The 21,916-nt window shown below is 29.5% G+C and overlaps 1 protein-coding gene across 1 annotated transcript; it reads left to right on the top strand.

Annotated features, from left to right (window-relative positions):
* Positions 1-5,008: 5,008 nt before the first annotated feature.
* LOC136080993 (uncharacterized) lies at positions 5,009-6,314 on the top strand. Its single transcript, XM_065798340.1, has 3 exons — positions 5,009-5,291; positions 5,408-5,553; positions 6,008-6,314. Exons 1-3 carry the CDS (start codon positions 5,129-5,131, stop codon positions 6,059-6,061), a joined length of 363 nt encoding a protein of 120 aa, XP_065654412.1. The 5' UTR covers positions 5,009-5,128; the 3' UTR covers positions 6,062-6,314.
* Positions 6,315-21,916: the final 15,602 nt, after the last annotated feature.

Below are 21,916 nucleotides of genomic sequence, written 5' to 3'. Positions count from 1 at the left end.
TTAATAACAACGTTTCCAATTTTCCTACTGCTACAGACGCTTATATTTTTATCAAATGTGATCAAGCTACCAATTGTGGAGTATACATGAATAAAACTTATGTTCCCGGAATTGTTGCTTTTTTTAACTTGTTTGATTATACCAATTCTACTCAAGTCACTACCAATATCGATTTTACAAAAAATCGTAATACTTCTATTCCAGGGCAATTGACCACCTTTGATATGAACGATGTGGACGATTGGAAACAAACAAGATGGTCGTTTCTCAATTCCAAATCTGAACCGCTCACCTTTAGCAATCTTAGTTCTACCGTTTTTTTTAATCCTACGTTAAAGATTCAAATGGTTCCATTTAACAATTAACTAGTTTTGATTACTATAAAATAATGTCTTTTATTTTTTATTGTTAATAAAAAAAATATATAAAGAAAAAAAAGTTGTTATTTTTTTTCACCAACTCTATTTTTTTTACAAAAATGAGTCTCTTTTGCGCCAAAGGAAGATATAATAAAAATTTAGCCAATTTAGAACAAAAAATGATGGAAGATTCAAAAAAAAATCCTAAAGATCAATTTAATCAAATTAAAAATCATATGCAACAATTAAAAAATCAACTTATTCAATACTCTACCAAATTTGATTTGTTAAACATGAATCAGAATTGGACAAATTAAAAAAAAACAAAATATAAAAAAGAAGATATACAAGATGAAAAACCTCCAAAAAAAAATGTGCAAATCAAACCCAAACCTAAAAAACGGAAATTTTCAGAATCAGAAAGCGAAAGTTCAGAAGAAAAAGAAATCATTGAAAAAAAACCTAAAAATAAATCAACACCTTTACACATATGTTCGCAATGCTTTCAAGAAGTAAATGCAGTCGACAAAATAAACGGATTATGTATCAGGTGATGCGGAAGTTATCGGACAAAATAAAAACGTCAAAAACTTATTTATAAATAAACAAACAAACTACAATTATATTTTTTTTAAATAAAGCATTTATCTTTTAATAAAAATATATTATTTTTTATATGAAAAAACACCACCATCTGCAATTGATCTCAATTTTGCTCTGACGCCTTTCATATGCGACTGTAAAAAGTTTAAATCAATTTCTTGTAGTTTTAGTTTAATGCGATCAATTAAAACTTGCTCTGTTGAAGCTTGACAATCTCCCTTGTAAACCTTCTGTGCCAAATGTCCCCGAAAATTTTCAATTGGTCGTGCTTGAGGCACATTTGGGGGATTGGATTCTTTATCAACGTAATAGATATATTGGTCCATCCAATTTAGAGAATCTTTAGAATAATGAGAACTTGTTAAAATCTGGCCAAAATAAATAGTTAAAGTCTCCATGATACTTGTGAATAAATGGAAGAAGTCGTTTTTCTAAACATTCATTAATATAGATTGATGAATTGATCGCTACAGCCTTGGAAGTGCGAAACAATGGCTCGGACATACCACGGTCAGATATGGCTATCCACATTATAAATATTTTTGGAAATTTCTCTTTTCCTATAAAACGAACACTTTCTGGGCATGTCTTTTTGTTGTTTGTGTAGTATCCAGAATTTCCAGGCATGTTGTCCCCTGCAAAACAAAAGTATTTTTCGTCATCGATGACTAGAAGCGATTTTGTGTAATAGAGTTGGTTAACTAGTTTCCTGCTTCTTTTCTTTGCCTTTATTTGTTGTTCTATAGTGTATTTTTTAGTCTTTTCACGTTTTCTATATTTAATATTCATTTTTTTTAACTGACGACCAATTGTCGATTGATTTACACCGAATTTAATACCTATTTTTCTCTGACTGAACCCTTTTCGATTTTTGACAAGTCTCGTTAATTTGGCTTTCTTTTCTCTAGTCCAGGATGTCGGATGACCAGGGTGCTTTCTATCAGAAAACGATTGAACAGTTTCAATCGTTTTCTGATAGAAAGCACAGATTGAAAAGTCTTTTTAGGTTATCATATATTGTACTTCGAACAAATCCTTCTTTTTCAAAATGATTTACGATTTATTTTTTTTATATTAGGTCTATTTACAAAAAAACATTTTTAGTCGCTTTCGAAAAGATTCTCGTTCGCTGCATTTAACCTTATTTTAAGTAATTGTGTTTCAAATAATAAAGTTTATATTTTATAGAACGTTTATGCCTACGCATAAAACCACAAAAATTAATTATTATGCTCAAATAATGAAATTAGGATTTGTCCGATAACTTCCGCATCACCCGTTAGAAACTGTATTATTCAACAAAGAGCCATTTTATCAAGTCCACTCAAACACTCAATAACAGTGAAAAAAAGAAAAAAAATTGAATAAAAAAAGTTTAATTGAAGCAACAAGTGGTAATATTAGCGCCGAATATAAAGCTATTTTAAATGAAAAATATCCTGTATATCAACAGTTCAACCTCAAGATGAAGTCATTACCGTTACTTATCAAAAATTTTCTTACGATCTTACTTCTGACATGGGGAATTTAATTACTTTTACCACTGTACTTAACGAATGGACATATCCACAAGATTGGTATTTGGATTTTGATTTATTTCTTTTTAAAAATTTGAGCACACAAACAAGATTTACACCTACAACAGACGATGCTTTAGTAAATAGAGTGTGTCTAGTTTCAAATTTTATCCACGCTTTAATTAAAACTGTCAAATTTATCCCAATTATCAAATAAATAATACTACTTGCGCAAACAACGCTATCGTTAATCGAGCTTATGACCGTTTTAGATCTCTACTGGTTAAAAAAAGTTATATGAAAAGATTTAGAGAAGTTCATATTTATCCTAATTTGGGATTAGTAGAAGAAGCTGATTTAACTACAAACGCTGTTACTTTTGCCGAAACCAAAGCGCTTGTGCAAGTTGCTGATCCCAATGGAGTCGTTAGAGCTCTCAATGGAACGACTCCATTATAGTTATAAATTTAGAGTACCTTTGAATTTATTGTGTGAAGTTTTTCAAATGAAAGAGTAGTTTGGAAAAAATAAACAAACTAAATTGGAATTTTATATTGAAAATGATATGAATCAACTATTAGAATGGGTAAGACCTATCACTGATGCTGAAATGACAAACGTGGGTGTTGCTATTAAAAATCCTATGATTTATGTTAATAATTATAGACTCAAACCCAGCTTACCATTAGAAAGATCTTTATATATCAACAGTAAAAAAGACGACCCTTATAATTTACTACGTATCGCTCATTACGAACAAGTTGTAACCAATGTAGAAAATGTTACAGAAGTCACAGTCAACTTAGGAAGTACAAAAACAGCAGATCCTGTACCACACTGCATTATATTTTCCGTTACATCTAAAAAAGAAAGCGATCATTTAAACAAAAATTGTTTAGCGCCAGTCGAAATGCTTGCAATATCATTAAAAAAGTCACTCTTTATAATTTCAGAAAAACATTTGTTAATTCAGCAGGTGATACTACCGAACACGATTTGACCAAAAAAGATGATCAATTAAACGTTTGGAGAAGTTATGTTTCTTGGTGTGAAGGAAATATACCCTCTACTTATAACATTAACAATTTTGCAGATTATTACAATAGTGACGATTACAGTTTTTTGAGACATACTACTCGATATTTTAGTACTAATAACACTACAGATCCTTTAGTCTTTGACACCACTAGTGATTACAATTTTATCAACGATAAACCTCCAGCTGTTATTGCCGGAAATAATTCGTTCCAAATCAATGTTAAATTTACAGATCAATTTAGTAGGCCGGTGGCCAACATTGATTATCGCTTTATCCCGTTGGACACATCTAATAACTGATATTTCTATATTGAAATTGCAGATATTATTGAAATGGAAAGCTTTGCCATGGGTTATTTTTACCATTCAAAATGCTACGAACGTATTTGTAATGTTTTCAAACTTGAAAGAGCAGAAAATAATAAGCAGACAGAAAAAATTGACTGGGATGAACACCAACAAACTGAGCTAAAAGAATGTAAAAAAACTAATACAGATGATGAAATGCAACAATCGACATCTATAAATGCAAGCACTGACAAAGCTCAGCCAATAAGAAAAAAATTTCGGTGTAGACAATTGGGTGAGAGTAATTATTTGTGGCCAGATATATGCATAATATGTCAAAAGAAACAAAAATGGAATAATAACAAGGTAAAATTGTACATTATTAACTAATTTTATTTAATAATCTATAGCTAATGCATACTTTATACCATAGTTTTTCTCAAAAATCTGTCTTTATTTTATTTTTTAATTTGTTTGATTTGGTTGACGTCAATGGTGCAAAAATAAGTATTATTAAAATTAAAAAAATAATTTTTTGTTTGTATTGCAAACAGTTTAACAGTAAAATTATATTTTTACAATGTAACAAATTTTTTTTTCTTTAATTGCATTAGAGTAACTTTTTGATGATAACTGTTGAGAGGGTAATAACTGTTTAGAAATAATAATTTTCAATGCTAGTTTCAGGTATCTCTACAACAAACGCTTGAATCGCTCTCAAGATCAGAAATATTCGATTGTGGGAGGTTAAGAGAAGCATCCAATTATAAATTCGATGAAAATATACTTATACATATTAACGGAAAGAACTGTGTTGCTCTTGAAGTTAGATATCATCAAACGTGTTACATAAGTTTTACAAAGTGTTTAGCAAATCAGCACAAAGGTCAGCCTAAAGTTCAATATTACAATAAATCTTTTCATACATTTTCAAATGAAATAATAATAGAAAAATTAATTAAAAAGAATAAAATCATGTTTATGTCAAAGTTGTTTAGTCTGTTTGTTTCAATCGTTTATCGTGAAGAAAATATTGGTACCAGTAATTATAAAGTGTCCCGTATTTGCATTTTCGAAATATAATAAATACAACTCCTGATTTCTTTTCAACATGGCCTCCATTATCTTCTGAATTCTCATTTAAAAATATAGAGAACATTGTACCACCTGGTTATTTAATTTTTTTGTTTAGCTGTTAGGTATTGATGATGAACCAAAAATTGAATCCTACATATGTATAGAGGAAACCATTAAAAAAAAAGTTTTATCTTTATTTCAAGATTGCATTTATATATGTTCAAATGGGCACAAACAAACACCTAAATGTGTGGCATTGTCACAATGGCAACAAGGCAGATAACTGGATCAAAAGAGTTGATAAAAATATTGAGTGGTTTCGGTCATTGTATATCATATTCGGCAACAATGAGGTATGAAACAACATTAGCATCTATCAATCTAAAGGAAGATGTAGTTTTACCACAAGGTAAGATTAAACAATATCTATGATGAAAAATAATTTTAATTATAAAGTGATCAAAACAAGGCGTTATCGGGTTTATACAATAAATTTCTGGTCTTCTAAATCAAATTTTTAATCAGAAACTAAAGACACATCACTGTCAATTTTGGTTTGGGACAACATCGATTTCGGTGAGGAAACAAGATCTGGGAAAGGAACTACTCATATGGCTAATGGAATCATTGTTCAACCTTTAAATATTGGACCAACCCAAGAAAAAAGAGAGGTATAAACAGTGCGCAATGTAAGGAGAAAACATAAAGGGACAGTTTTCACTAATTTTTAAATACAATTTTTCTTGTCTAATCTTTGCTATGTTAAGAAAGATATAGAAAAGAATGGATTATAGTTTTTAAAAAGGTGGCTGTGACATCTTGCCCTTCCCCCCTCACATGGAGCGCTGCATATCAATTATACTAAATCAAAATTCGAAACTTTATGATCTTTTTTGAAACATTAATGTTGTTTGTTAAAACTACATAGTTTTATAGCTAACAATTCTTTTTTTTTAGTAGGTGTTCATTCATTTATGTTTTTTTTAGTAGGTGTTCATTCATTTATGCTTTTTATTAGTAGGTGTTCATTCATTTATGTTTCTATATTGGATTTAGCTATTTTCTATAAAAAAAACTTCATTCTTTTCGTAACCCACTTCAAACCATTTCACTTTTTTTTATTAGATAACAGTTTCAAAACGACCTCGATCTATTCAAGAACCACTTTCTAGCATATAACGTTATCAGATTGGGAAAAAAGAATCACCCAAGCTTAAAAAGCTAATCGAAAAGATAAACATTGATCTTGTCATTTTATCTATATCAATAGAGAAAGTCAAGGACCAAGATAGGGCTTATCTATTATGCTAAAGTCAAATTCAAGAAAATTCCTTTCCAAGTTGGACTGCTTTCAATATTGGTCAAAACAAAGCTGCCTCTCATGTCTCGTACATTGGATATTTACCAGTTGTTGATGCTCCTGTTACTGATATTGCAACGATATCAGCAATATTACGTAGAGGTGTTGATATTATAAACAAACTAAATTTGAAGTATGGAGTAATTGTCTGTGATGAGGCTGTGTATTCAAAAATTCAAATGGTTCGGTGGAAGGAACCTGAGTTTTTGAATAGATTTGTAGTAAGACTTGGCGAATTTCATACTATGATGTCATTTATGACTGCTATTGTTAAAAGATTTGATGGATTCGGTTTTAAGGTATTTAATTAGTTTTAAACATAAGAATGAAAATTTTAGAAGATAGCTATTTTTATTTAGAGATAAAAAATATTTTGACAAATTTTGATTTTTTGTATTAAAGTTTTTGATAAAATCATAAACCTTAATTTTTTTTAAATATTTTCAAGCTATCATTTATTGGTTTATTAAAACTGTAAACTTTGGGCATAAATATATCAGTCTCAATTTAAGGATATTGTTATTGAATCTGGTCTAGTGGCAGAGGGAGCAATTAAAGGTATTCTCACAGGTAAACACTATTACAGAAGCATAATAGTGCATAAAATCATGTTTGAGGCTTTAAGTCGCCTTAGATTTGAATCATTCTTGAACTTCTTGGATGTTGACAACTGACGTGAAGTAGAAGATTTCTGCTTGTTATTAATGGAATTACATGGAATTTCTGAATTCCAATGGTATATTGAAAGTGGTTTGTTTGTTGAAATTAGAGTAATTATTATTGAAATTAGTATTACCGCCTCAGTTGGTATCATAAAATCAATTCGAAGCTTATAATTATACTCAAAGATAAATGTAACGATAAGTTATCAGTGGATATTCCTAAAAACAACGCATTAATTTTGGACGGTATGGCTATATTGCAAACAATTAAACCTATACCCAAAAATTTTGAGAAACTCAGTTGATTGATATTCACTATGGTAATGAATTTTGGCATAAGTCAAATAGAGTTGACTTTGTTACGAACAGGTATTGAAATATTAGTATCAAACACGCCGAGTGACAAAGACGAGCTGAATCTGGTGTCCAGAATGTTACTATATTTGGGCCTGATCAAAAAGTACCGAAACAATGGAAGAAGTTTATGAGTGTTGGCAGCAATAAAGAGGAACTGGTTAAGTTTCTTTTGGAAGAATGGAAAGATTATGCAATAAATGAAATAGAAATATTTATTACTCATGGTGATAGCACATACTGCTTCAGAAATTCGATTTGTACGGAATTGTCCGAACTTCGTAGCGAACAAGAAGAAGCTGATACTCGGTTATTGTTACATTGTAAGCACGCTTCGGTTTCATATGCTCATGTTATACTTGCAAGCCCCAATACAATGTGTTCGTAAGTGCATTTTACTATAGTTCGTAAGCGCATTTTACCATCTCTGCAACTCTTTATTTTGAAGCAGGATGTGGAAACAAACAACGTATCCTTAATGTAAATAAAATCGCAAAAGAGATTGGTTACGATTGGTGTGATGCAATAATTGGGTTCCATTTCTTTACAGGTAATTTCAAATTAAATTTCATAAGTGAAATCATTATCTTTCTTGCAAAGAATTTATTTCATTCACTATTTTGCTACTTTATCAAAAATAATGTATTAAATTGTGCTGTTTATGTAAACTATTTTTGTATCTGAAAACGTAAATGTTTGAAGTGTTTCTACTTATTACTTAGGTTGTGATGCAGTGTCTGCTTTTCAAGGAAAAGGTAAGTTATCTGCCCTAAAGACGGCAGGAACGAAAAAAGAATATTGTACAGCATTCCGAGGTATCGGAATGTCACTAGATGTATCAGATGACGTTGTTAATGGCATACATAAATTTGTAAGTTAATAAGTGTTGTCAATAAAGCACAATATTACTTGTTCAAAATGGGCAAATCTACAGAAGAGATGCTCCTCCAAATTATGATTCGCTTTTTTTACACATTAAACGTGATAATTATGATGCTTACATATAAAAAAATGCATTGAAAGGTATATTAAATGTGCCTTAGCCCGATGGCAATGGTTGGTCTTTAAATGGAGACCAGGTAAACTTGGTTTAGACAACAATTCCACCTGCACCCGATGCACTTCTTGAGTTTGTTCACAGTTCTTGCAAACCTGGTTGCGTCACAAATCGATGTTCTTGTAAACAAAACGGAATCACATGCACTGATCTATGCGCATGCGGTGAAGCGTGTGAAAACACTTCGTTTGACGAAAGACTATGATGACGATGATGATGATGATGATGATGATGATGGTGATGATGATGATGATGAAATAGAGTCAGAAAGCGATCTTGATGAATAAAAATATAGTTGACATTTCTAGTATTTTTTCTTTTTTTAAACTTTAGGTGCTCTACTTTTTGTTACACAATATATGAGTACGAGGTAGTTCAATTGCATCGACGAAAACAAAACTTATTATCTTAAGACATGGCCGGCGAGAATAGATATCAAGTAAATGAGGTGGGGAGCCGTAAGTCTAAAAAAGTTACTATTCCAAATTTGCAAGCTGATCCGACAAAAAAGTTTAAACTTGCAAACTAAATGAGCTAAAAGGTCCACATTTGCCAACCAAATGAACAAAAATTTATTAATTGTTACCCCTTTCCCCCTCCCCAACCACAACTAACGTCGGGTCTATCCTTGAGAACAATGCATTTTAAGGTCAATGTTGTTAGAAAAATTGTATTCAGTGTTTAATTTACTGCAAGTAAAATATCACTTTCACAAAATTTGACCATAATTTTTTTTCCATTGCCCTTTTGGGGTAAAAGACCCAAGCCCTAATTTCTCAAAAACTGCAGGGCAAAAATGGGGCAAGTTCCTGTTTTTCGTATCTTGGTACCATGCTCTAACAATATCGAAACAAAAAACTTAGTTATTAAAAGTGTCCAACGGAAACTCATTTTTAGTCACATTTTTGCTATATGGCCACCGGCCTATAGAAGAGTACTTACTCTATATCTACAATATCCAGCTGAACTTGCGGAAACTGATATAGCAGATCAAGCTCAAGTAACCTATGTTCCTACCAAATTTAAATCATCTTAAATTTGTCATAAAGCATTTTTACTTTTTATTAAATGGACCCTATTTGTATTGTATTTTTTATAAGCAAACGACTATTTATTTCTAAAAAAAATCTCAAAAATCAAATCTTGTTATTTTTTATTTCTCGGTTTAATGGCTCGCAGGCGTACAAGAAGAAGCGGACACTGTCGTGTCATCATAGAGGTAGCGCACAACGTCATAGAGGTAAAGGAAAATTTTTTACACAAAGTCAAAAATTTTTCCAAACGACTACTAAAATCAAACGTAGGAGGTTACGCACTCGATTATCTTCAAAAACAACGCAATGCGTAAAAAATTTTGTTGTACTGCTTGTAAAATAAAAAAGAGTTCATGTAAAAGAAGAGGAAAGAGAAGAATCTATTTAAAAAAAACGAAAAAAAATCCGAGGAAGAGACGTTATAAGTTTTCTAAGATTTTAAATCCGCTCGGTTAGTTTGTTATAAAAACATTTGCAAAAAAACTAAATTTGTAAATTTGAAAATATGTTAAAAATAACTACAACTTTTTTTACCATATAAAAACCTTTATCTATTCTCAAAAACGTCGGAATGCATAGAAAAAAAGGAAGAGGAAGAGTTTATTTACCTCATTTAAAAGGCGCTGGTAGGAAACTCTTAAGAAGACATTTAAAAAGACGTATGAGAGGTAAATTTCTACCCTTGTTAGCAGCAGTTTTAGCTCCATCTTTAATATCTGCTATTTTACCGCGTTAAAAAAATATATAAAAAAAGTCATAAAAGACACTATAAAAGACGTTATAAAAGATCAAAACGTTTTCGAATAAAAAAAACAAAAAAAAACGAGCCTTTGGAGAACTTGAAAAAGATATAGCCACCATTGCAGCTGCTAAATACATACAAAAACAAATACCTTCTTGGCAAAAATATGCTTTTGACTTTACACGTAATAAATTAGCCGAATTAGACATATGATATTTATAAAAAAAACTCATCTAGAAATCTTTATAAACTATTTAAATAGATCTTTATAAAAAAATTTTTATACTTTTTTTTCTATTTTTTTATTCTTCTTCATAAAATGCGAAAAAAAGAGGAAGAGGACAATATTTACTACCCTTGAAAACAATTATGCAAGGTAAAGGTAAAAAATGAGGCAACGGAAGAGCATATTTACCTCCATTACAAGGAGCTGGAAAAAGAAGAGGGAAAGGAAGAGTTTATTTACCCCCTCAAAAGGTGCTGGAAGACGAAGACGGAGACGTATGCGTGGAAAATTTATAGGACCCTTATAAGCTACAGTGGGAAGTCGTCTTATACCTCTTTTGCCTACGGTCGGAAAAGCTGTTTTAGGTGGTGCTATTTCTGGAGGAATTTCTTACGGAATTAGAAATATTAAGCCCTAATGATTTATTATAATATATAACAATAAATTTACAATGTGTTTTTTATTATTTTATTACAATTATATAATCCCATCATCGATCCAAGTAATATGAAAACTGCCAATAACGCTCCAAATAAATAACCTCCCACTAGAATAATAATAAACACGCTTGAAATTGCTAATATTTTCAATATTTTTTCTGTATTAACGGACTTCAAAATATCGAATACTATTTCAATGCAAGTCGTGCGTACCGCCATTATCTATCGGAGGATCAGGTTTATAAGGTTGGACTACTGCTACCGTTGAGGTTGTTTGAAATTGTTGTAATGATTTGTTTTTTGTTTCCATTTATTATGAATCTATTTAATCTTTTTTCATTCTTTATATAATTTTGGTCGTGCTTCATTAAACAAATTCTCGAGGGGCGTTAAGGCGTTAAGCAATAAAAAATTTTTTATTTAATTATTTTATTTAAAAATTTTACACCACCACCATCCTAAACGATTTTATACACCATTACACCCTATCTAAAAAACTGAGGGCGCTAGCGAGGGCGGGTCTCTTGCAGCACTTTTCCAACATTGGTATATCATCATACATTGTTAAGCTAACATCATTAGTCTATTTAATTCTAACAATTAACTCTTATAGCCTGATGCTACAAGGAAGTCCCGCAACATCGACTGAGAGTTTGGTTGGGGCAGACAGGCTATTAAATAATAAAAAAAATAAAAAGTATATTAAAATATTCCTTGTTTATATTAAAAAGTCACCACTTTGAGCAAGTCTCACAACAGTGAAAAAAAAAATTTTTTATGCTGCTTAACTGCAGATTTACTCATTTATATAAGTAAATGATATAAATATATATCTATATATATATCTATATATATATATATATATATATATATATATATATATATATATATATATATATATATATATATATCTATATATATATATATATATATATATATATATATATATATATATATATATATATATATATATATATTACATTTAACATTATATTTATGTATATATATAATTATGATATAAATATATCTATATGTATTATAATATGTATATATATATATATATATATATATATATATATATATATATATATATGTATATATATATATATATATATATATATATATATATATATATATATATATATATATATATATATATATATATATATATATATATATATATATATATATTAGGTACGCGCGAATCCTTCGATTTACGGCATCGATCTTGTAATCAAAAATTTCGACTATTTTAGTGAAGCGTGCGTATGTGTTGTAAGAATGTATTTTCTTGTATTATTTTGTAGAATTTCATATCAACATATATATTTTTAAAAAAGTAGAATAGTTAAATATTATTTTTGTGTTGTTTTTTGTAGTTACCACCGCTATCTTTGAATTTATGGTTCTTAAAAACTTCGTTTTTGATCAGATGTATAATTCATATTAGAGGAATGTTGATAACTTTTTTAAATCTATTGGGCCCAGTGCAAAAACTTATTTTCTAAGTGCATGCCAAATTTCATTAAAAAATATTATGTAGCAGATACCTAACTTTTTGTAGCAAAATAGGTACTTATGTGCTATAAGAATGTGTTATTTTGTGGAGTTTTGAACCAAAGTATATACTTTTAGAAAAAGTTAAAAGTTAGGCATTATTTTTATGTTGTTCTTTTTAGTAGTTACCACCGCTTTTTTTTTAGTAGTTATCATTAAATTTACTGTTCTGAAAAAATTCGTTGTTGATCAGATGTAAAATTTATATTAAAGGAATGTTGATAACTTTTTTAAATCTATTTTTCCCTGTGCAGAAACCTTTTTTCTAAGTGTATGCCAAATTTTATTAAAAAATATTATGTAGCAGACACCTTATTATTTGTTGCAGCATAGGTACTTAAATTTAACTTTTTCCGGAGAATAAAAGTAGGCAGAGGGGGCTAACAACGAACTTTTTAAAAAGATCGTTGTTAGCCCCCTCCTCCTATATGTATATTTATATAATAATATGTAATAATATGTAATAATAATAATAATAATAATAATAATAATAATAATAATAATAATAATAATAATAATAATAATATATATATATATATTTATGTGTCTATAATAGATTTGAAAACGATATAAAATGATAATAATTATTATAATCATAATTATTATATAGTAATATTTTATTGTTAATTTCATTACTTATTAAGAATTAAATTTAAAAATAAATTTATCATAAAAAAAAGAGTATGCAAGTTGCTTATGATAAATGAGTGAGATATCACTCATAGACTATCATAATACAATGTCATCAGTATCATAACATAATTGATAGATTATAGGTGATATATCACCAGATGATAACAATATGGTTATAAAGCTTATAATTATTATCATGATAAATTATTTTAAGCCATTGGTAAAGTTAACTCATGATTGAATAAACTCAAAATTTATTGCATACAAATGATATCAATTAAGTGTTTTTGCTTAAAGCAGAAACAAGTAACCAATTTTTACTGGAAATTCTTTTTTCATTTTAGAAATAACTCTATGTGACATTGTATAGTATTTATGGGTCCCAAAAAGAATATGTGTGTGTTTCGTGGTGCAGCAAAAAACCATTTAGAATCAAACTTTGCATTGCCTTTGCAGGTAGATAACAATTGTAAAAATGGGCATATTCTGTTTGTATTCGTTAACAATAATGAATCACATTAATTAACTATTGAGCAAGTCAATAAACTTTATGGCTTCAATATTTGCTATAGTCAAACTAAATTTCATGTTAATGTATCAAAAAAATGGGCTTGCAATTTTTTAAGAGATTCGAAATGTTTTGTTGACTTGTGCAACGAGCCTTTCATTTGTCAAGAAACAACATTGCCAGCAACACAATCATTTCAGTCAACCCCAAATTCAAGTAAAATTATTTCATCTTTGTCAGTTGCCTCATCTCCTAAGCATAATAATATTTTGTCTTTGCCGAATAAAAGAAGTCCTTTGTTATCCAGGTTAAGAGCTGACCAGTTGACACCAAGAAAAAAACTTTAAAAACGGAGATTAAGTGTTTTTGCGACTGAAATTGCTACCGAAAAACAAATCATAGAGAGGATGTAAAGGTATTGAAAAAAAAAAAATAAAACAAGGCCAAGATTTAAACATCTCCATGAGACTATTGCTCGCAAAGAAAAGACGATTCGAAGTTTGCGCAATAAATTAAAAGTCCAGCGTCTAAACTTACAGCTGAATAAGCTTCAAATTTCAAACTTTCGTTTAAAAAAAGAGTTGCAATCCACCCAAACAAAGCTGTCTACTGAAGAAGTTATCTTACGTCAACAGTTTGCTGACAAGAATGTAGAGATTAGTGTCCTGTAAAATGATATGCTTATTTTACAGGAAGAGATAGAGCAAATGCAGCAGAAAATACATAGCACCAGATGTAAAAAAATTTTACTCATTTGATATTAGGGCATGCTATGACATGCTGGAATGTCAAGTTCTTACACACAGTGTGCCCCGTCTTCTTCATAAAGTTGGAGAATATTTTGGGTATAAATTTAGTGACATTCCGCATCGCAAAATTGTGGAGCAGATGATGCGCGAGCTAGGTATTATTTCAGAACTCCAGGCTGCTGAGATAGCATTCTCAACAAACAATTTGACTCTTGGTTTTGATGCCACAACCCAGGAGGGTGTTCATGTTAATGCTGTGCACTTAACAACTGAATCTTCATGCATGGTTGTAGCTATTGATCAGCTTGCTGGTGGTACAGCTTATGACTATATGAGTCATATTACAAAGTCTGTGGATAATTTTGCTAAGTTGTATAGTGACTTTTAGCAGGAATAATATACTGATGTACGAAGCACCATTATCAGTAATATATTTAACACAATGAGTGACAGAGAGACAGTGAACCATGCAACTATAACAAATTTAAGCACTTTTTGGCAGAAATCTCTTAATGAACTGAATTGTCACCTTCACCCATTGGATACAATCATTTCTGCTTGCAAGTCATCACTTCAAACTTTGGAAACTTCAAAAGAGAAGCTTTTTGGTAGAGATTGTTTTGCAGCAAACATTGTTGTTCAGTTAAATAAACTCTGTTACAAAGATGGCAAAGGTAAATAAATATGATTAACTCTTATCATATTTATACTATAACGATGTTTTCTTGATATTTTGAATTATTTTATTTCAAGTTGTTATTTTGAATTTAAATCTGAACATAATAAATGTGTTAACATACTTGTTTCAAATTTGCAAATAAGTTCTTTGCATTGCACTTTTGGTTTTAATTTTATTTTTATAGGTGATCCAAAAGGCTTTGTCATCTTTTTGGACAAGCATGGTCTTCCTGGAGGACTTATACCACGCTATAGGGGAAATCGGTTGCACATTCCACACTTTTTCATACGTGTGGAGTTTTAATACATCACTACCATAAACTTCAGAGTTTTCTTTTTTCTGGAGTAGTGTTATGTGGAGGACTGAGTAATAGTCTTCACATCTAAAACAGGTTAGATGTTATGATGGATTAATAATTTTAATGATTGGTTCTTATTTTTTATATGGCATATTTTATTTAATTTTAGGTATACGCGAGATGTGTGTCCTAGGTATAATTGGAAAGTTAGTGACTGGTCCCTGGATGAAAAAATTCTATGTTGTACCAGAACTTAACTACTTGTCTGGCATCCAAATGATCAAAAATGTTTGCAATGCACTTATTGAAAGCAGCACAAAGGCTCTTTCCCTTATTCACAGAAAAACAGACTTTTTTGGAGGTGATCTCAATGATCCAGTTTTTCAATCACTTATAGACTTTTGCCCAAGGACTGACGAAATGAGAGACGCATTAGCCAGCTGTCTAAATGCTATCATTAGTGTTATTAAGCTTCAGTATGAGCGACAGTTTACTATGACCTTAACTGACCAACTCAAGTCCCAGACATTATCAGCACGTCCACATAATATTGACTGCGAAGAACTTGTGTTTAGTGCTGCAAAGCAAAAAGCTCCTAATGCCACAGTTTGTTATTTGTCATCAAAAATTTGCGCATGCAAGAATAAGACAACTGATTTTCTTTCTAAAAAACCAACTGATATACAAAATGAATTGATAGCCTGATATATCTCCTCAGCAGGTAAAAAGCGCTTAGCAAACATACAATGCCATGAAGAAATGAAGGCAGAATTGATTAAACGCATGGGTAAAAAGATTCAAAATAAGGAAGAGAAAGAAAGAAGAAAAGTGGAAAAAATATTAAAAAAATGCATGCCTCTACAGGTAAAACAACTCTTCCCAGATCTGGAAAATAATGAAACTGCAGATATTGAAGACATTCTCAATGGAGATGCTGTTGGAAGAGGTATATGCCACATGTGGTATGATGCTAACACTAATATGTTCTATGGCAGGCTTCTTAGCATTAAAAAAAAAATAATGCTTTTTATATAGTTTCCAATTGGAAACCAAATGAAAACGAGGACGATGATGCTGTTAAATACGATATGAGCAAATATCAATTATCTGCAGACATCATAAGCGGTGATTTAATGTTATCATAAGCAAATTGTGTGCAAATAGGTAGTAAAAAGGTATATGTTACTGTAAATAATAACATAGTTTATATACTTGCATTAATAGATTTCATTTACAGATGTGGATCTTTTTATTAGATCTATTTTACTCTTTCATACCCCCCCCCCCATCCCCTCCTTTTTTTGTATACTTATAAAAAGATATTTTTTTAAATTCATTAATTGTATATATCAGTTCTTATTTCAGGTAGTTGTGTAGTTACCAATATCTAATAATGTTGATTTGGTTGCAAAGTGAGCACCATTTACATGAACACCCTCCTGGGAAACAGGAAAGCTCACTTAAAGTTAAACTTAACTATTTACTTGACTTGTCACAAATATGTTGGTGATGAAGTTGGTGATACACAGATGCTAATGCATTAACAAGACAAAATGTTATTGTTAAGTCATTTTATTTAACCAATATACCTTAGACATATTTTATAATCTATTTTAATGTATTTTATTTCAAGTATTATGGTGAGTAGTTACTCAAGAAGTATGGTGAGTAGTTGCTCAAGAAGTATGGTGAGTAGTTGCTCAAGAAGTATGGTGAGTAGTTGCTCAAGAAGTATGGTGAGTAGTTGCTCAAGAAGTATGGTGAGCAGTTGCTCAAGAAGTATGGTGAGTAGTTGCTCAATAAAACCTTAAAAGGTTATCTTTTTTTATTCATCAATGATTTTTCTATTTAAATAATGTGTTATACATTAGGAGTTCTTATTATATTGATTTAATAGTTTTAATTGATTCCTTTATGGTTTGGTTATAATAAGATCATTATTTTTTTCACTTTTATTTTTATGTTAGCAAACATTGAGGGATCAACATGCTTCTATTGATGTTTCTATTTAATGGTAAATTATTTTATGCATCAGAAGTTAAGTTAATTTGATTTGTTTTTACCCTAGAGCTTACCAGATATATTTTATTTATCATTGCAAGGTTTCAACTAAAAGCTTGTAGAGTTTAGTTTCTATGAATGTTGATGTCTTAATTAGACAAGAAAATAGTTAAATTATATTTATTTATATTATTTAGATTATATTTATTAGTGCAGTAGTAACAGTTAGGTATTTATTAATTAGGATGTTTGACTTCTTTTGCCTTGATGATTGTGTATTATATTTTTTCAGAGATCTATTTTATTTTAGATACCGTTTAATAGTGTTTAATCTATGGACTAAAGAATCGACTTTTTATTTCTTAGGATGTCAATGATCAATGGTAAAAGGAAAATTTGCGCCTTGTTCGCATTATGAAGTATAAATCTTTACACACAAAAAAGGCTATTTTCATTGCCACAATTCTGTGAAAAACCATATTAAGCAAATGGGAAAATAATTGTTTAGGTGTAATTTTTTTTATCTACTAATTATATTTACAAGCAAATAACTATTTACATTTGAATGGCGTATTTATGCAAAGTCATAATAACACATAGTCTGGCCAGTTGGGCCGTTTTCGCAAGATTCTTTTGTTTTTTAACAATAAAAAATTAAAATTTGAATTGATGTTGAAAATAGTTTATTTATCGTGCCCAGACTACTAATAAGTGCACAAAAATCTAAAAAATAGGAAACTTTGGAGAGGAACAGTCCATTGATTTTCTTATATTAGATCTAGAATCAGACGTTTTTTTTGAAAAAAGAAAGTTTCTTAACGACGTCGAGATTTTTCTTACAGAAATTGAGAATGGAAGCGTTTCAAACAACTTTAACTGCCAGCAGTGTGTGAAAAAATGCAAATCAGAGAAAGGACTCAAACGCCACATAATAACACATCACTCTAAGATCACAATTTGGCTCACTTGACTAAGTCTAATAATGCAACCTCAGTTTTAGTTATTGATGATGAAATTAAGTTTACAGATAAAGAAAAAAGTTTAATAGAACATTTGGGTGGGTATGTATTTAGTACTTTTTATCGAAGGATACGTCATTTAAAAAGTTGGCAAACCAGATTATGTCAAGAAACACTCTCAATTCTGTTAACTGGAAAAATTGTAGAAAATGATTCTGATTATTTTGATTAGTATAATCATGATACTCATAAAAAACTTACTAGCTTAAAAAATCGAGGCGGTCTTTGGTCTATATCTTCTGATGCTTTGTCACTATTTAAAATAGCAGAAATAGCATTCAGAAAATCAACAAAAACTTTAACTAAAACTATTGACTGCAGCAAAATGACTGCAGAGTTACTTCAAGATGTTGGGGTTTTATCTCACTTCTCAAAAATTTGCAATGTTTCTTATACAATAGTATCTAAAGAAATGTTTCTCAATCTTCTAGACCATCTTTTAACCCTTTATATTCGTGCTCGCTCATTTTCCTATTCAAAGGACCTTGTAAACTTGCATAAAATCAAGTCTAAAATTAAAAAAACAAAATCATTAAGAAAAGAAATCAAGAAAGGAACTTTGAACTCCACTGAATAGTTTAGATAAAAAATAGACATTAAAAAAGGTTATTTTCATAGCCACAAATGTCATTAAAAACATATTCTTGCATAAGAACTATATTGCAGCATGATGGAGAAATGCAATGATTAATAAAGTGAAAACCAAATGAAATTAAGTAAGTTTTTATTTTAAGTATCAAATGTTATACAATTAAAACTAGTTTAATAGTTATTTATTTCTACTATTTTATTAAAATAATTTTGAAATAAATAATGTTAAGAATTTTATTTTAGCCTCTTCTTTCTTTGTAACACAACTTCAACTTAAGAGTCACTTTTCAGCCTCTTAGAGAATTTTAAAGGTTAACAATGTACCTTTCGGTGCCCCAAATACCACTTATTATGCAAAGTCTTGAATACTATATATATATATATATATATATATATATATATATATATATATATATATATATATATATATATATATATATATATATATATATATATATATATATATATATATATATATATATATATATATATATATATATATATATATAGATATATATATATATATTTATATATATATATATATATATGTATATATATATATATATATATATATATATATATATATATATATATATATATATATATATATATATATATATATATATATATATATATATATATACACACAGACACAATTATTTTATACAAATAATGCTTTTATAAGGTTTGTGGCTATGGAAATAGCCGTTTTTAATTTCCTTTTTTTGATGAATTTATTTTTTGTTCCAATTTCGGCGTGGTAATTTAGTTCCTATAATTGGTTTAAAAGTGTATTGGTTTCTTATCGTATTGTTATTATACCCAATATCATGTAAAGATGGGTTATCTCTTCCAATGGCTCGTTGTTGGCCAAAATAATTTTCTAATGAATCTTGACATAGCCGTTCAGTTAAAACATATTGGACACCCATATTTAAAAGGTACTTAATTAAATCAATAACTGAGTGAACAGTAATACTGATCCCTTCGTATGTTTGCCAAGATAAAAACATATTCCCCCGATCAGTCTTAGTGAAATTTCCAGGTTTTTGATCTATAGACAATTTCCAATCTTCAAAGTATTTTAAAAAGACTTCAGTCAACCATATTAGCTTTTCATCATTCATCAAATAAAATGGCTTGGAAAATCGATTTTGATTCCTAGTTTAGATCTTCATAAAATAATTCAGATATGTGGTTCCACAAAATGTGATTATTAGTATTCCACATATATCTTCCTTTACCTGATGCAGAATGAAAAAGGCAATTTCGAGCAGTCTTCATCAAATGTGGAGGATCAGCTATAAAATATATAAAACGATCATCATCAGCAATTTTTTTTTTGATGCGATAGATAAATTTAACATTTGTATTAATATCTTGTTCTTCTGTCATATTAAAATGCATGCTAAAAAATTTACGATTGCATGAGGCACTATCATTTGTTATAGCAATTAATTTTTGGTTGCATGAAAGCTCTAAAATACTGACAGCCTTTTAAAATAAGGGGAACAATTGAATAGCTTGGATGGTTGTAGTAGCAAAGTTTGCAAAACTATATTTAAAAGGGTTTACAATACCTCTCACAAGAAAAACAAGGATATGTGAAGCAATTTCATCAGCTTTATTAAGAGTTGCATAGTTAATATTTGTGTCACCAAGATCAAAAAATCCAATAAGTTCACCAGAATACTTATCCCAAACCAAATTTTCCTGATTTTTCATTTCATTAAATAAAAGAGTGATAAACCGTTCTTGCTCAGAAAAATCCTTTACCTTTAAACTTAATTCATTGACAATTTCATGGTTAAATCCTCTTTGTGGTCGGATATAGTTTTTGTAGTCTCTTAAACGCCTTTGACTTGGTAAAATTACAAATCCAGAATCTGTTTTTTCATTAAAACGAACTTCCTCATAAGCTGCAGGAGACTTTGCCACAAGACCTAAAAAATAGCGAATAATCATTGGGTGATAACGAATTCCATGTTTTGAAGTATTTAAGTATTTTTGCTGCTCATCCCAAAATAGTTTCATAAATGGAGTGACTGTCCTATAAGTTTTTGATATGATTGAAACCAAGTCTTTGTGTAGGTCATCACTTACAAGATGAGAGGATTTACTTAATTACTTTTGCATTTCTTTTATGTTTTCTTTTAGCAATTTATTTTCTAAGCAATGATTTTGTAGGGTTAATTTAACACGTTCTGGTGCAGTTTTAGAAATTGGAGCTCTAAGTTTAGCTGGAATAAGTAATTTATCACTATTTTTTTGAAAAGATATTTTTTCTTGAGACTGAAGACATTGGCATGCCTTACAAATTTCATCCTTAGTAATAACAACTTTGCATGAAAGAGATCGGATATGTTGTGTTTGATTTAAAGGTAAAAAATAACTATTAAATAATTCAAACTTTTTAGGTATAACTTGAATAAGATATCCATAAGAACTAACTGATTTATTTGTAATACCAGGGCATACCATATATGATAACAAAATTGAAATAAGGTTAGAAATAGTTGTATTAAATATTGATCTTTTTAAATGCAAGTATATTTCATGATTATCTGGTAGAAGCCATAAAAATATACGAATAGTAAATGAGAGACTATCATCAATGTAAGTTTCGTACTTCGGAACAGTGTGAACATCATCCATCTTACTCAATTTTAAAAAAGTTTCAATAGCATTTATATCCCAGTCAAGTTTTTGAAAACTAATACGTTTAATCAATTCCTTAAAAAACTTATACGACTTACTATTAACTGTTTCATCTGATATAGAAGGAAAAGCTGATCTCTTTAGGGATATAGAAGAAGCTGATCCTCGTGTATTTGGGAATAAGCAAACATGAAGAAGAGCATTGCGATGAAAAGCTTTTAAGTGCAAGATTTAATGTAGGTAGTGAACCAGGCTTGAGAGTAGTTTTAACAGGATTGACAATTAACATGTTAGCCTTGTAATGCTTTTCGCAAATAAACAATATATTTTTTTTTATTTTGGTCTTTAGGCTTTCGTCAATTACTCTATCTTTAGTTATAATGTGTATAAGTTTTTTCCTCCATTCTTTGTTGAAATCATCATCGGTGGATGGTATCTTAAATAGTGAAATACCTTTATTTCTTCG

This window comes from Hydra vulgaris, chromosome 06 (genome assembly GCF_038396675.1).
Source record: "Hydra vulgaris chromosome 06, alternate assembly HydraT2T_AEP".
NCBI lineage: Eukaryota > Metazoa > Cnidaria > Hydrozoa > Anthoathecata > Hydridae > Hydra > Hydra vulgaris.
The sequence above is the reverse complement of the archived record's forward strand: the minus strand, read 5'-3'. Positions and strand labels throughout refer to the sequence as shown.